The sequence below is a fragment of the Haliotis rufescens genome, unplaced genomic scaffold (genome assembly GCF_023055435.1).
Source record: "Haliotis rufescens isolate VD_foot unplaced genomic scaffold, xgHalRufe1.0.p SCAF_14, whole genome shotgun sequence".
Classification (NCBI taxonomy): Eukaryota; Metazoa; Mollusca; class Gastropoda; order Lepetellida; family Haliotidae; genus Haliotis; species Haliotis rufescens.
The window spans coordinates 37,074,139-37,090,544 of NW_025963824.1; the positions used below are offsets into that span (position 1 = coordinate 37,074,139).

The window sequence follows — 16,406 nt, forward strand, 5'->3', positions numbered from 1 at the left end:
GTTCCTAGAAACTGAGCATATACAATAGGTTGTCCGTACCGAGACAAGGGACGTTATCACATGTCTTCTTCACTACCCCCAGCAGAGCTCCAGTACAGTTCAGACCGCCATTGCTGGGAGGTGGGTTGGTGCAGCTCCTGGTTCGAGTCCGAATCACACACGCGCTGCTGCAAGGGGGGTTGGTCCACTCGGTCCAGAGGGTCAGGCCACCATCCACTGGGGACAAAGATAAATAACATGCTCACATTATCCTGTCTTGCTTGAAACATCTCGCTGTGGTGGTATATTAAAGAAAGTTATATCCATATATTGTGTCTACTTGAGACTTGCTTGGGTATACAGGTCTATCCGAAACATTGCTGTGATAGTATATTAAAGAAGTTGTTATCCATAAATTGTCTACTTTGTCACCCGCCAACTTCTAAGTAATGCCTATCAAACAATTGAACTCCACACTGTCACAGTCGGTGTTACAGATTATGAACCACATGTTGCTGATTTTGGCACACCAGCATCAATCTACGCACTTGGGATCAACCAAGTCAGCGACCCGGGCCACCCATCCCAAAAGTCACCTTTTACAACAAGCATGGGTTGATGAAGACCAATTCTAACCCGGATTTTCACGGTGGCTCATGTGTATGGTAAGTTCTGTCAAATGCCATGAAACACTATGAGTGAGTGAGTATGGTGTTACGCAGCTTTTAGCAATATTCCAGTAATATCACGGCGGAGGACCCAAAAAATGGAATTCACACATCCTACCCATGTCGGGAATCGAACCCGGGTCTTCGGCGTGACGAGCGAGCGCTTTAACCACAAGACTGCCCGACCTCCCCCGAAGCACTATGAAGCATCTGAAGCAAATGTTTTACATAATATGAGCAATACCTCAACAAATACACACCTGGACAAGCACTGAAGACACACTGGGTACTCGATGTTTCAAGCGTGTTACCGAAGCATTGTTGTCCGCCGTTACTGGGAGCAGGGTTGGTGCAGCTTCTGGTTCGTGACCTGACACGGCTGTTGGTGGAGCCACAGGTGATGCCACAGGAAGGTGCAGTCCATTGAGTCCATTCGGTATAAGCGCCATTCACTGGATATATAATTATTTTGGTTGGTAAGTAATAAATATGGAGACATTGAATGTTTCAATTTACAAATACAGTAAACTACGGTTAAAACGAACTCAAAGGGACCACTAATTTTAGGTTGTTATGAGCATATATACAGCATATATACAGCAAATGACCGGGACTAAAAATAAGTTCGTTATATCCGTTAGTTCGTTATAAGCACGTGTGTTATAAACGTAGTTTATTGTATTTATATACAACGCTTCTTTTCAAATGTTTCCTAAATATTGTCTTACACCGCAGTAGCAGTTTCATATTTACAACTATTTATATTAAAAGCTACTTTTGAAAGGTTTGCTATATATTGTTTTACACCGCAGTAGCTTCACGCAAATAATCGTGTCTAGGTCAAACAAACCAGTGGTTGATATAATGTGCAATGTCAAACAGTGTAACATTGCGATGGCAATCTACCAAGACACTGACCACCTGATTCATTAAGAGGGTCTTCCAACAAGCACAGGTTTCTCAGGACCAATTCAATTCTTGACTCCCCACGGGGCAAGGTGCGGTAGACGCTACTTACCAACACAAGCGGAGAAGGAACAGATTTGCTGTGTTACATCCAGGAACGGACCAGTGCAGCCTTGTCCACCATTGCTGGGAGGAGGGTTGGTGCAGCTCCTGGTCCGTGTTCGTGTCAAGTCAGTTCTTGTTCCACAACTGATGCCGCAAGGTGGATTAGTCCACTGTGTCCAGAACGTCAAGCCACCGTCCACTAGACAATGTCAAACATGCTGCTTGCTTAGAAACGTTCTGTGTATAATTTTGGGTCAGGCCACCGCCCACTAGACAATGACAAACATGCTGCTTGCTTAGAAACGTTCTGTGTATAATTGTGGGTCAGGCCACCGTCCACTAGACAATGACAAACATACTGCTTGCTTAGAAACGTTCTGTGTATAATTGTGGGCCAGGCCACCGTCCACTAGACAATGACAAACATACTGCTTGCTTAGAAACGTTCTGTGTATAATTGTGGGCCAGGCCACCGTCCACTAGACAATGACAAATATGCTGCTTGCTTAGAAACGTTCTGAATATAATTATGGGTCAGGCCACCATCCACTAGACAATGACAAACATACTGCTTGCTTAGAAACGTTCTGTGTATAATTGTGGGCCAGGCCACCGTCCACTAGACAATGACAAACATACTGCTTGCTTAGAAACGTTCTGTGTATAATTGTGGGCCAGGCCACCGTCCACTAGACAATGCCAAACATGCTGCTTGCTTAGAAACGGTCTGTGTATAATTGTGGGTTAGGCCACCGTCCACTAGACAATGACAAACATACTGCTTGCTTAGAAACGTTCTGTGTATACTTGTGGGTCAGGCCACCGTCCACTAGACAATGAGGTGAAATGGGGTTTAACGTCGCGTCCATGATTATTGCACATATAGCGGCGCGCATGCACGTGTGTGTGTGGCTGCTTGGACTAGTCCGAACTGATGCCGATTTATGGTGCTAACCCACTGAGATACCCTGCCGCAGTTTAACATGAATACCCTACTCAGACACATTATACTGACTCCGATCCGACCAGTCCTTGTTTTAGCCCCTTAATGCAGAACGCCAGGCAGGGTAACAACAAGTTCCATCTTTTAGAGTATTTTAGTATGACGCGGGCGGGGTTCGAACCCAGGACTTTCAGCTCTACAACTGGACCACGTTTCACAAAAAACGCTCACCTGGACAAGAATTAAAGATGCATGGTCGAGCCGATGTTTGTACTCTGTCTCCAGAACATGACTGACCGCCATTACTGGGAACAGGGTTTGTGCAGCTTCTGGACCTGGATCTGACAAGGCTGTTAGCGGAACCACAGGTGATGGTACAAGTAGGATTGGTCCATTGCGTCCACTGGGTAAGTCCTCCATTTACCGGAACTGTCAACATTGGAATATAATTTAAATTGGTATTGAAAAGTATAATAATTAAAAAATGCTTTGATTTTTTAAGTATTGTACCGTAACCTCACTCTATAACTGGTCATTGGATTAATGATCAGTTGGATCGTCCACAACACAGACCGGTGGTGTAGTGGCTAATGCATGAGCTTGTCATTCTCTGGTTCTGGTTCGGTTCCCATTTGCGTGAAGCCCTAATTCTGGTGTTGCTGGGCACATTGCTGAAATATCTCTAAAAACGTAAAACACATTCCTTCAACCGTAGGATTTTATTCGTGCCAGTGTTTGTTTTCTTTTTGTGAAGCATTTATTTCAATATAATGAATGTCTTACCAACGCAGGGAGAGAGGACACAGTTCTTTGCTATCACCTCCACTAAAGTGCCAGAACAGTCTTGTCCTCCCCCGCTGGGGACCGGACTTGTGCAGGACCTGAATCTTGAACGTGATACGTCTCCCGTCCCGCATGTGATGCCGCAAGGGGGATCGGTCCATTGAGACCAGAGTGTTAAGCCACCGTTTCTGACAACTGTTGCAAAAAATGAAAATAAAAAGATTTGTCTCATTTTTACGTACGTTAACGTACTTTTGACGTAGGAGAGAAAAATATGAAATTAAGATCATAACGTATTTGAAAATATGCCAAAGTTCATATTTTATTCCACCTTTTTGTCAATTAAAAACTAATTGATTTGTATTTAGTGATATAAAATATGTGACTATTTATTCTCGTATTTTTCTCGTGATTCTGAATATATATCTAGTGTGTTTTGAATTCATCTTTATGGAGCCCGCTTCGTGGTGTGGAGGTATGGCGCAATATAAAACGCCTTATTAGTACAGTAAACTACGGTTATAACCAACTCAAAGGGCTTCCTAATTTAGGTTCGTTATGACCGTAGTTCGTAATAAGCACATATACAGCATATATATAACGAATGGCAAATAAGTTCTTTATATCGGTCAGTTATATCGGTGTTCGTTATAACCGTAGTTTACTGTATTGATAAGACGTAATGCTTACAATGCTCTTTTTAACTACACACACTTTACACACGTGGCATAAATTACATAACACCTGGCACCATTGATTCTTTTTTTAAAAAAATGTTGTTTAAAACCTGTTTTCTAGCATATAACTTAACAACTATTATACTGTAGTTTTGAACTACTCTCAATGTGATGATTACCGTCTGAAATATTGTCTGAACGTCGTCCAATGCTATGGAGGTAAAGGGTGTCTCGCTGTCAGATTTCACCAGTTCTTAAACCTGTTCGTAATTTTGACTGATAGAAAAGGATAACGTTTTCGGAATGTTCACGTTAAATGGTGGTGTCACCTTTTAGTACCCCCGTTTCAGAACTAAAGTGAGATTGCAATTTTTTAAACTGTGATGAGCAGTAGTTATGTGTAAACATTCATTTGAATGTTCAAATTACTATCACCAAGAACTATGGTACACTGTTTCCATATAAATACATTGCTATTTCTTTGTTAGTAGTAACATAACTATCGAAACTTTCTCTAATATTCGAAACCAGATTCTCCCCGATTGTTTCAAGATTAGTCAGTACCATACCCGTGCGCATGGGTTTCACCAAATAGGTCTTCAGCAACCCATGCTTGTCATAAAAGGCGACTATGCTTATCGTAAGAGGCGACTAACGGGATCGGGTGGTCAGGCTCGCTGAATTGGTTGATGAATGTCATCGTATCCCAAATGCGTGGATCCATGCTCAAGTTGTCAATCAATGCATTGTCTTGTCCAGATTCGATTATTTTTTTCAGACTGACGTCATATAGCTGGAGTATTGCTGAGTACGGCGTTAAGCAACAAACAAACAAAACACAAACTGTACCCAGTGGGTTATGGTTGTTTAGTTTGTGATGCTAAAACAGCGGAAGTTAAATGTCTACAATTTGTGTCACACCGCATCTAAGATGAAGAGTACTATTGGAGTTGTTCTATCTTTAACTTATCTGAAAATATATATTAATATTTTAAAACACATGAATGTTTGTATCTTTTCGTTGAATTAATCACAGTAGGAAATATAAGGTCAGAGATGTGTTTATCGAAGATATAACACAACACGCAGCTCAATAAAACTCATGTCTGAAGTATTTGTTGTACATGGCGCACACCACCAGCAATCCCTGACAATCACTCACTGACGACACGCGACTTCAACAACGTCTCAACGACATCTGGCATACCATAATGACACCCATTCACGCCCATTCAAATTCTTACCTTGGCAGGGGGCGAAGACACAAGATTGAGACAACGTTTCAATTGTATTTCCAAAGCACTGTTGTCCGCCATTACTGGCAACGGGGTTTCTGCAGCTCCTTGTTCGCTGCCTGACAAGGTTGTTGGTGGAGCCACAGGTGATGCCGCACGACGGGCTGGTCCATTGGGTCCACTGAGTAAAATCTCCATTAACTGGAAATGGAAACAAAGTACTACAGACCAAGGAGCAGAGTGTAAATAAGGATGCTTTACCATCCTTTATTTCACACCAGATTTGCAGAAGAATTGAGAGAGTTGAATTATTTCACTGCATGACATACCTCCTGGACAAGAGTTTAAATCACCCCTTACCCTAACCCTACCCTAACCCTAACCCTAACGCTAACCCTTATGACATAAGTGTGAGTATGACGTACCGCCACAAGGTTCGAACACACAGGTCTTAGGCAACACTTCAACCGTTAGGCCAAAGCAGTTTTGTCCGCCATTGCTGGGTGCAGGGTTGGTGCAGGTTCTTGTTCGAGTTCGGATCACACTGGATGCTGTCCCACAATTGATGCCACAGGGTGGATTGGTCCACTCAGTCCAAAGTGTGAATCCTCCATTGACTACAAGGCACAAAATATCAGATTCAAATTGATTTTTCAATTGAAATGAGTTAGCTGTGATAATATCTCCTGTCCTGGATTGAAACTGTACTATTCCACTTTTGATCGTTATATTCTTATCGTTCAATGATATAGAAAACCGATTCTCATAACATGTCAAGTGTGCCGCCTGCGAGATAGAGCTAATCTGAAGCGGTCGTAAAAGACTGAACGTCAAGTGTGTATTTAAATAGAATGACATATCTGATTGTCCCTATCAAAAGTTGAGTGGTATATTTTCAAGGCTGATGATTGATCTATATTTTACTAGATTGTTTTGTTTGTGTTGCAGCAAATACAGCAAATAAATATTTTTGTAGATTTGAGATTGGACCTGAAGAAAACGTAGTGTTAGTTCGAAAAAAGTGTTATTTCAAGTCTTGAGTCTTGAGCAACAATATCTGTCAAAAGTAACAATACCTACCTCCCCAAACCCCCTACACCTACCCCCCCTAAACACACACACACACACACACACACACACACACACACACACACACACACACACACACACACACACACACACACACACACACACACACCTGAGAAATGCCACTTTCGATGATTTTTAATGAATATTCTTAGGTAAATACCGAGACATGGTGAGAAGAAGCAAGGCTGTGCCAATGTTTGTATCCTGTCTCCAACACAAGAGGTTCCTCCGTTACTGGGTGGAGGGTTTGAGCACGCCCTTGTCCTCATCTTCACAACGCTGGATCCAGTTCCACACGTGATGCCGCACGACGGATTGGTCCATTGTGTCCACTGGGTAAAGCCGCCATTAACTACAACTGAGGGTGGTTTAAAGAGGGATGCTATTAATCATCTCAGTGTAAACAAAGCCTTCACATTAAGAGTGCTGTGTTGTCTACTTCAAGTCGTGATTCGATGTGGAAATAAGACATCGTGTTTCAAAACAGAGCAACCATCAACGTCTTTATGGAAATATACTGACACACAATGAAAACAGAGCAACCATCAACGTCTATACGGAAATATACTGACACACAATGAAAACAGAGCAACCATCAACGTCTATATGGAAATATACTGACACACAATGAAAACGCATCATCGTGTTTTCAACCATCGCACATGATGCGTATTGTGCTGAAATCAATATCGAAACTCAACGAATGAGATTCCAACCCGAACGGCGACATTTTTTGTGTTTGGCTACCACATATCTAAATACACAGCATATCTTAAGTTGATTTTGTTGCCATTTTGTTGCGTTTTTTAAGTGTTTCAGATTATGATAATAACAAAACTGTAAGACGATGCAGTGGGCTGAAGAGGGTTAAAGTCGTCTTTCACGAAATCAAAACTATATCATAATATAATACAGAGGGGTAGTAAAATCGAAATTAATGTTTCCAATATTTGCACATGTGCATTTCAGCAATTGTCGACTCCGGTGCGGTTGGACCTAAGAAAATAATTTAACATTTCTTTATTGTTTAAAATGTCAGGCTATGGCACGTCATATCCACGTCATAGATTACGTCACTTAAACAATAGGTTTAAAGTGTCTGTTCGCCACGAATGAAAGCTGCTGGTCCCACGCCAAGGGCAGATGATGCGGAAAACAATGTTGCTCGCAGAATATTCGCCAATTCTAAATGCTGCAGTTCATTAATGTAGAGACATTATTCTATGTTAATAGTTGCATACTTTAATAAGTCTTACCAAGACATGGTGCGAAAACACAGTTTCTCTGCGAAAACTCCACAAAAGGACCAGTGCATGTTTGTCCACCATTGCTGGCAGGAGGGTTGGTGCAGCTTCTGGTGCGTGTACGTATGACGTCATTTCTTGTTCCACAAGTGATGCCACAAATTGGTTCCGTCCATTGGGTCCAAGCTGTGAGACCGCCGTTCACTAAAATAGGATAGTATGTTTGTTCAGAAAGTACGTATCTTAATAGGCAAACTGATATAATTGGATAACATAAGTTCTCTGTCTCCCCACACGTTTTCTAAACACAAGCCTACACACAATGTTTCGAAATACTTCAGAGGTCATAAAGAGTCTTCGTTATGTAAACGATCATGGGTTCGAATCCAAGATGTTTCTGGATAGTCAGCACCATTGTGGATGAACGTCTAAAACATGGACGCCGTTCCACAAGGCGACCTCAATGCTTAGACGATCGTAACCATAATGAAGAGAATTTATGGATGTCAACGTCTTTATTATGAGGAACACAACGTTTTGGAGTATATGCTTACTCCTTCATCAGGTGAATGAATGCTTACTTACTTACTTATATTGGAGATTTTACGTGCGCTTTCCGACTGCAGCGTATTTCGCACACGGGCCCGGCCAAGCCATTTAATGTGTTTCCGAAAAAGGGGGAAAAGTTGTTTGGCAACCCAGTAGGGGTGTTTTAGTGGTGGCTTATATAGAATTTTGGAAATTTTGAGATTTGGAAAAAATGCCAAAAGGGTTTGGGGGGCGAACTAAGGGACCTGAGTATGGAAGTTTGTTAGTTTGATTATGTGGGTTGGTTTTTGTAGTTTATTGGGGTTTTAAATGCGATTTATTAGTCCTGTTTTGATTAAGTATACGCCTAAGGCTTTGAATTTTTCTATTTTATTTTGAGGGTTTAGGATTGCTTCTAGAGTAAGAGCCTTATTTAAATTTAGGGTGGTTTGTAGTGTAGTTCGGTGTGTTAGGTAGTGGGTGCAGTGTATGAGTGCGTGTTCTGGGGTTTCTTTTTGTTTGAATGAATGCTATGACGCAGAGCGCATATATATGTACACGTAAGGACAACAAAAGTAATAAGATACAAAAGGTGGAAACTTAACAAGGGAAGCCAACAGTTAGCTGGCGCTGATAGGTGATAAGCAATACAGAGTGAAAGCCAACACTTTACAATAGTTAGCGCTGATAGTTATGGACAGCTGGAAGCCAGGACTTAATTATCACTGATTGGTAATTGACAATGGACAATGGGCACACGGGAGGCCGGGGTTAATAAGCACTGACAAGTAAAAGAATAGAAATAGCAATGGGCAAATGGAAGCCAGTTAGGTAATAGGCACCGACAAAGATTAATGCAGTAAGTCCCAAGCACTAGGCAGATAGGTTCCCTGGTCACGGCTCGTAACTATGTTTTGACAAAGATGTAAGACAGAAGCAGCGGGCACCTGCATCAGTTCAGGCTTTCCCCCGACATGAAGCTGACACGATGTGGTGTAACTGAACTACTGTCACCCTTCCGACCAAAGGTGTATGCGACCCATAAAACTACACGTCTAACCTGTGACAGTAAGTCTGTGTTACTAATAAGTGTAAACTTATAACTGGTGACCTTGTAAAATGCATTACGGTTCCACGACACTCAGTTTTATCACAATCAGATGAGTTGGTGCTCATACTCTGTTGAAATGTTGTTACCAATCATTTAACAATCTATTTATCAAACACCTACCCGTGCAGGCATTGAAGACACATTGTTTAGGCACTGTTTGGACTGTGTCGCCAAAGCACTGCTGCCCACCGAACCTTGGAGTGGGGTTGGTGCAGCTTCTGGTCCGTGCCCTGAACACGCTGAACGTGGAGCCGCATGTGATGCCACAGGATGGGTTAGTCCATTGAGTCCACTGGGTTAGTCCTCCGTTAATTGGGGCTGAATCGAACGAGATGAGGAAAGAAATGAAACAACAATAGAAACGTTGTCAATGGTTGTGGCATACAATATCTGCATATCCATATCCATATCCAACTCCATATCCGCTTCTCAAAGGAAGAACAAGATCCGATTTTTTCATGTGACTATAGTTAATCTGTCATGGACAATTGGTTGAACCTTTTTGGGTTTATCTTTAAATCTTTAACCTCTTTTAAGTAGTAAACATCACACACACACGCACACGCACACGCGCGCACACACACACACACACACACACACACACACACACACACACACATACACACAGACACAGCTTGCGCACCGGCTTATACCATAAACGCAAACAATATTATACCCGTGACGATCCGATGTAGAATAGGTCTTCCAAGGCGACCATGCTTGTCGTAAGAGGCGACTAACGGGATCGGGTGGTCAGGCTCGCTGACTTGGTTGATGCATCTCATCGATTGTAATTGCGTGGATCGATGCTCATGATATTAATCACTGGATTGTCTGGTCTAGACTTGATTATTTACTGACCGCCGTCATATAGCAGGAATATTGCTGAGTGCGGCGTAAAACAAAAAAACAAACCAAAAAGCAAACAATATTGAAGACAATTCTTAAATATCACTTGGGATCTACTTACTATCACAAGCAGGGAACACACAGCTTATCGGTACTGTCTCAACTAAAGTCCCTGTGCAAACTTGTCCTCCATTGCTAGGAGCAGGGTTGGTGCAGCTCCTGGTGCGACTACGTACAACATCAGTTCTGGTTCCACAAGTGATGCCACAAGAAGCATCCGTCCACAAACTCCAACCCGTTAGGCCACCATTTACTAAAAGACACGCGTATGGCAAGTTCCAGTTAGATTAAAATCTAACAAACAGGATTGAAACCAATACATGCTCTTTTAATGCAACATATATGAATGCATATCCCAAAGCGAATAAAATACTTCTTTTGAAGGATTATGAATATGAATTATTATGAAATGTGATCTGTTATCCTTAACTATCATAAACTGCTGGTCAAATAAAATTACGCAAGGATGTATGATAGACAAACAGGAACTAACGGTTATTCGATGTTGATATATTTGATACGGGTATCATAGTTGTGTTTTGACCTTATATTTGCGCTGTTTTCAGGCGAGTAACGTTTTGATTTTTTTGGTCAAATCCAATTTCCCAGTGAATACTTCTTTTTGACCGTCAGTGTATGTTTTACAGAGAAGATCAATAAAACTTCATTACCAGGACAGGGGGCGAAAGCACAGCTCTTCTGCAAACTCTCCACCATTAATCCAGTGCATGCTACCCCTCCGTTGCTGGGGGCTGGGTTGGTACAGCTCCTGGTACGTGTTCGTACCACGTTGGATCTCGTTCCACAAGTGATTCCACACTCTGGATTCGTCCACTGAGACCATAATGTCAGGCCACCGTTCACTAGCAAGATAATTTACCATTTCTCATCATCTGAATACAGAAAATCTTTTCATCGCTCCAAACGTTATTGCATATGCATACTAGATACGCGCATATCATAGAAAGAAGTGTTATCTGTAATTTTAATACAATACCCATCTTTTCAAGATAGTGTAGCAGGCCGTGGAGTCATCCCACAGATGACATCCTTACCTTGTCAGCTTGCTGAAGGGGTTAACCCCTTTGGTCATATGGACAAGGCGTCCGGCTTCGGATCAGAAGGTCCGTGTATCGAATCGGATCACAGGACTCGGAAATTTTATGCCTTCTACAATAGCAAGGGCCAAAAATGCCTTACATACAACTTAGATATGGCTAAGTAGTCAGACTTCTATTTTAATGATAAATAACGAGAGCCTAAAGAATTGCTGCACACCTGGGCAAGGATTAAAGACACATAACTGTGTCGTAGTTTCAAGTGTTTCTCCAATGCATTGCTGTCCTCCAAACCTAGGAAGAGGGTTGGTGCAGCTTCTGGTTCGTGACCTGACAATGCTGTTGGTGGAGCCACAGGTGATGCCACAGGAAGGGGTGGTCCATTGAGTCCACTGGGTGAATCCTCCATTTATCGGAGCTGAAAATCATTTATATTCTGACTGATATGTTGTATACACGTGAGTAACTTGTGTTTTAGTACTCTTTGATCAGTATTTGAGCTTAACGAGTACTCCATTTATCTGAGAAAGACAGGATCCATATTTTAACAAAACATATCCGATGAAACCACACGCCAAAGTGATAAATCATAAAATCATCTATTCCATTCGTTGAAGGAATACTTCGTGTGTATTCTTTCTTTTCCTGCATGTCATCATATCCCAATTGTGTGGATCGATGCTCATGATGTCAATCACTGGATTGTCTGGTCCAGACTCGATTATTTACAGACCGCCGTCATATAGCATGAATATTGCTGAGTGTGACGTAAAACAACAAACCAAACCAAAAAGCAAACAATATTGAAGAAAATTTTAAATTATCACCGTCATTTTGCTGGAATATTGCTAAGTGTAGCGTTAAACAACAAACCAAACCAAAATTACATGCTTGTTTTATCAGTGTTTTAACAGGGTCCTGAAGTACTGGTGAATCTTTGTAACGCAGGCTTGAACTTATTACATATTCATAATCATACTAGAGATTCATTTAATATAATAAATGATGTACTTACTATCACAGGCAGGGAAAACACAGCTTATTGGCACATTCTCTATCAACGTTCCAGTACAGACTTGTCCTCCATTGCTGGGCGGGGGATTGGTGCAGCTCCTGGTGCGGGTACGTACAACATCAGTTCTGGTTCCACAAGTGATGCCACAAGAAGCATCCGTCCACTGAGTCCATAGTGTGAGGCCACCGTTCACTGTTAATCAGACGTAAGTGGTGTGGGTTTAATACACGCTGCTTTTAGCAATATTCCAGCTATTTCCCGGTGGAGGGCACCAGCAATAGGCCTCACACACTGCACCTAGGTGAGACTACCATTGTGCAGTTACAAATACTACATATACGACAAGAAAAGATCGTACACTGTGGGACAACAGAAAATGTACACTTGAAAATTGCAATTGACCCAAAAATTATAAACATTTGCTGAAACAGTCGCCGAAACACAGCAAATATACAATTAAAAAAACATAACAATGGTACCCTTATCAAATACATGGCCGTCGAATTCATTTTAAGCCAGCAGCCAGCATGGGTGAACAATTCTGTTGCCTTCAATCAATATGTTCTATCCGCTTACTGCCACGGAGCCACTGGGAGCAGTGTAAATGGACATTAACGTAAATATTTCGAATACAGCAGAATGCATCGAAACAATGTGTATCGCTACAACACTATTCTCTTTAACAATTTGGATAAATGGAAGGTTTACCGGGACAAGGCGTGAAGGAACAGGTTTGAGGTAACACGTCAACGAGAGGTCCACTGCAGGGCAAGCCGCCATTGCTGGGGGCGGGGTTGGAGCAGCTCCTGGTGCGGGTACGTGAAATATCGGTTCTGATTCCACACGTGATGACACAAGGTGGATTGGTCCATTGAGTCCATTGTGTAAGGCCACCGTTCACTGGTATGATGAAAACATAATCTTTAAATACACTATTAATAACATCATTGAAGTTGATTGACACTGTCGTTCTCTGCTGAAAGCAACATTCTTTAATCATTGTTATGTAATTGCGAATCGTATTAGACGTTTCGAAATATACAGATATGTTTTTTTACAATTTTAACCACCTTTTTTTATTCTTTTTGTTCTGTAGAAATTTAAAAAAATCAAAATGACACACAATCACCTTCATTGTGAATATACAAAAGAGACACGCACCTGGGCAGGGATTAAAAACACACGGTTGGAGATTAGTCTGGAGTCTATCCCCAAAGCATTGTTGTCCACCAAACCTAGGAACAGGGTTTGTGCAGCTTCTGCTCCGTGACCTGACAAGGCTGTTGGTGGAGCCACAGGATATGCCACAGGAAAGGGTGGTCCATTGGGTCCACTGGGTGAATCCTCCGTTGACAGCGACTGGAAATATTTCGTATTTCTATATTGATTCCATTCGGTAGAACTAGCATTTACTGAAACTGTTGGAGCTGAAAATGATTCATATTATGACTGACATGCTTTAAATGAGTGAGTGGTTTATGTTTTACAATCTCTTTTAACAGTAGATTAGTACTATCACTGTTTTAGATTAACGTGGGAGGAAAGCTTTTGGAGTGAGTGAGTGAGTGAGTATGGTGTTACGCCACTTTGAGCAATATTTCAGCAATATCAGGGCGGGTGACACCAGAAATGGGCTTCAAACATTGTACCCATGTCAGGAAATCGAACCCTGGTCTTCGGCGTGACGAGCCAAGGCTTTAACCACTAGGCTACCCGACCGCTCCGAATCTTTGGACGCATTTAGAAGTGATACACATAGTAGAAAGAATTTATGGATGTCAACTTCTATATGTGCAGAGAGCACATATCTGCAGATGTAAAAACGGCAATAGTGGTGAAATTACAAAGATGGAATCTTGACAAGGAAAACCAAGAGTTGATGCGTGCTGACTTGTGATAAGCAGGCAATTTGATGGATTATCAAATGAGTGAGTGAGTAAGTATGGTTTCATGCCGCTTTTTAGCAATATTCCAGCAATATAACGGCGTGGGACACCAGAAATGGGCTTCAAACATTACACCCATGTCGGGAATGAAACCTGTGTCTTCGGGGTTACAAGCGAATGCCTTAACCACTGGGCTACCTGACCGCCCCAATTATCAAATTAAAGCCAGGAGCGCCCTAACTAATCATCAATCAGCGCCTATCAATTGTTGTCAAGTTTCCACTTATGGTGGTTGTTTTGCTTGTTTCTTTAAGCCATATTCAACAATATCCCAGCTATATCTGTAAATAATCGTGTCTGGACCAGACAATCCAGTGACTGACATCATGAACGTCGTACGCAATTGGGATCGATGACATGCATCAACCAAGTCAGCGAGCCTGACCACCCGATCCCGTTTGTCGCCTTTTATGACAAGCATAGTCGCCTTTTATGACAAGCATAGTCGCCTTTTAAGGCGAGCATTGGTTGCTGAAGACCTATTCTACCCCAGATCTTCAAGGGTCTTCCACTTATATAATCTCATCACTTTTGTTGTATTTACATCTACATCCTGGCACGCATCCATTCACCTGATGAAGGAGAAAGCATCAACTCTGAAACGTTGTGTTCCTGATAATATAGAAGTTGACATCCATACATTCTCGTGATTTCATATTATATGACAGGAGTGTGTCAAGGAAAGACAACACCAGTCTGTCTAGATGAGTGAGTGAGTGAATTCGATCCCACAAGGATCCCGGCAGGTTTCTGGCATGCCCAAGGGACGCCCCTCTGCACAGCGAATCGCGACGCCTCAGACGACTTGGCCACCTGTGCCGACCCTGTCTAGATGAAAAGCTCAGTACTTAACAAGGATTTCTCCCTTTGTGAACAGTGATGTAAAGGCTGTCCCAATTCCACTTGTTTAACAAGGGTATTTAAGAGCCTTGCCACATGTTACTAACCGCCAACCTCCCTTCACAGGCAGGGAAGACTATCTTCATTGTAACAGGTGCGTGTGCAACGACTGGTCAAGCAACCCAGGCTCCAACTTATTTCATTTTCATCAACCGTAATCGTACTAGTGATTCAACCTATATTATATATAAGGGTCCTCTTACTATCACAGGCAGGGAAAACACAGCTTATTGGCACATTCTCTATCAACGTTCCAGTACAGACTTGTCCTCCATTACTGGGCGGAGGGTTGGTGCAGCTCCTGGTGCGGCTACGTACAACGTCAGTTCTGGTTCCACAAGTGATGCCACAAGAAGCATCCGTCCACTGAGTCCATAGTGTGAGGCCACCGTTCACTGTTAATCAAACGTAATAGGCTTGGGTTTAATACACGCTGCTTTTAGCAATATTCCAGCTATTTCCCGGTGGAGGGCACCAGAAATAGGCCTCACAGATTGCACCTAGGTGAGACGACCATTTACTGAAAGACATGCGTATGATTGTGTAGTAACAAATTGAGTCTTCTACACTATGTATACGACAGGAGGAAGTCCATGTGTGAGGCCACAGTTCACTGTTAATCAAATTATAAAATTGCATCATGTTTTTAAGGGAAATGAATTTCGCAAACGTCAACGTGGATGGGAAAAAATCTTTACTACATGTAAACTGCATATGTATAATGTACCAATTTTATATATATGGTTATAGTATCTGAATCATCTTGTGTAAATACTTTGTCTTTGGTGTACGAAAATAGGAATACTATTAACCACGCTTGTCTAATACTCTCAGAAGCGGAAGTGCATCGGCTTATTTATCCCACTAAGTATTTGCGAGCAAACATATTTTGTAAACAGAACAAATAGCATTACCTGGACATGGAGAGAACGAACATTGTGTCGTTTGTGAATCCAGTATAGGACCGGTGCACGGCTGTCCTCCATTGCTCGGGGCGGGGTTGGTGCAGCTCCTCGTTCTTGTACGTGTGACATCAGTACGTGATCCGCACGTGATGCCGCACGGTGGGTTGGTCCACTGAGTCCACAGTGTGTAGCCACCGTTCACTAGGAAGTACATGCAGAAGCAATTTACTACAAAGTTAGTTCACATTTTCGCTGCTATACATGTACATACTACTTAAAAGACGTTAAGGAACACCCGATACTCTCATATGACTAAAGTTAATGTGTCATGCCTCTACAGTAATATGAAAGAATCGGGTTGTCCTAAACTTCTTTTGCGTTGTAGATCTGTTATGAAAACTCAAT

General features: G+C 42.1%; 1 protein-coding gene across 1 annotated transcript in view; it reads right to left on the reverse strand.

Annotated features, from left to right (window-relative positions):
- The window catches only part of LOC124113177 (SCO-spondin-like), a 63,511-nt gene that overhangs the window by 9,196 nt on the left and 37,909 nt on the right, over window positions 1–16,406 (reverse strand). Inside the window, exons 21-38 of the mRNA XM_048395384.1 lie at window positions 16,011–16,202; window positions 15,300–15,491; window positions 13,412–13,609; window positions 12,959–13,150; window positions 12,251–12,442; window positions 11,456–11,653; window positions 10,849–11,040; window positions 10,239–10,430; window positions 9,389–9,586; window positions 7,642–7,833; window positions 6,546–6,743; window positions 5,722–5,913; window positions 5,306–5,497; window positions 3,385–3,579; window positions 2,833–3,030; window positions 1,666–1,857; window positions 908–1,099; window positions 40–216 (exon numbers count right to left, since the gene is read on the reverse strand). Coding sequence (XP_048251341.1) covers window positions 40–216; window positions 908–1,099; window positions 1,666–1,857; window positions 2,833–3,030; window positions 3,385–3,579; window positions 5,306–5,497; window positions 5,722–5,913; window positions 6,546–6,743; window positions 7,642–7,833; window positions 9,389–9,586; window positions 10,239–10,430; window positions 10,849–11,040; window positions 11,456–11,653; window positions 12,251–12,442; window positions 12,959–13,150; window positions 13,412–13,609; window positions 15,300–15,491; window positions 16,011–16,202 — 3,474 coding nt within the window. The remainder of the gene's footprint in view (window positions 1–39; window positions 217–907; window positions 1,100–1,665; window positions 1,858–2,832; window positions 3,031–3,384; window positions 3,580–5,305; window positions 5,498–5,721; window positions 5,914–6,545; window positions 6,744–7,641; window positions 7,834–9,388; window positions 9,587–10,238; window positions 10,431–10,848; window positions 11,041–11,455; window positions 11,654–12,250; window positions 12,443–12,958; window positions 13,151–13,411; window positions 13,610–15,299; window positions 15,492–16,010; window positions 16,203–16,406) is intronic.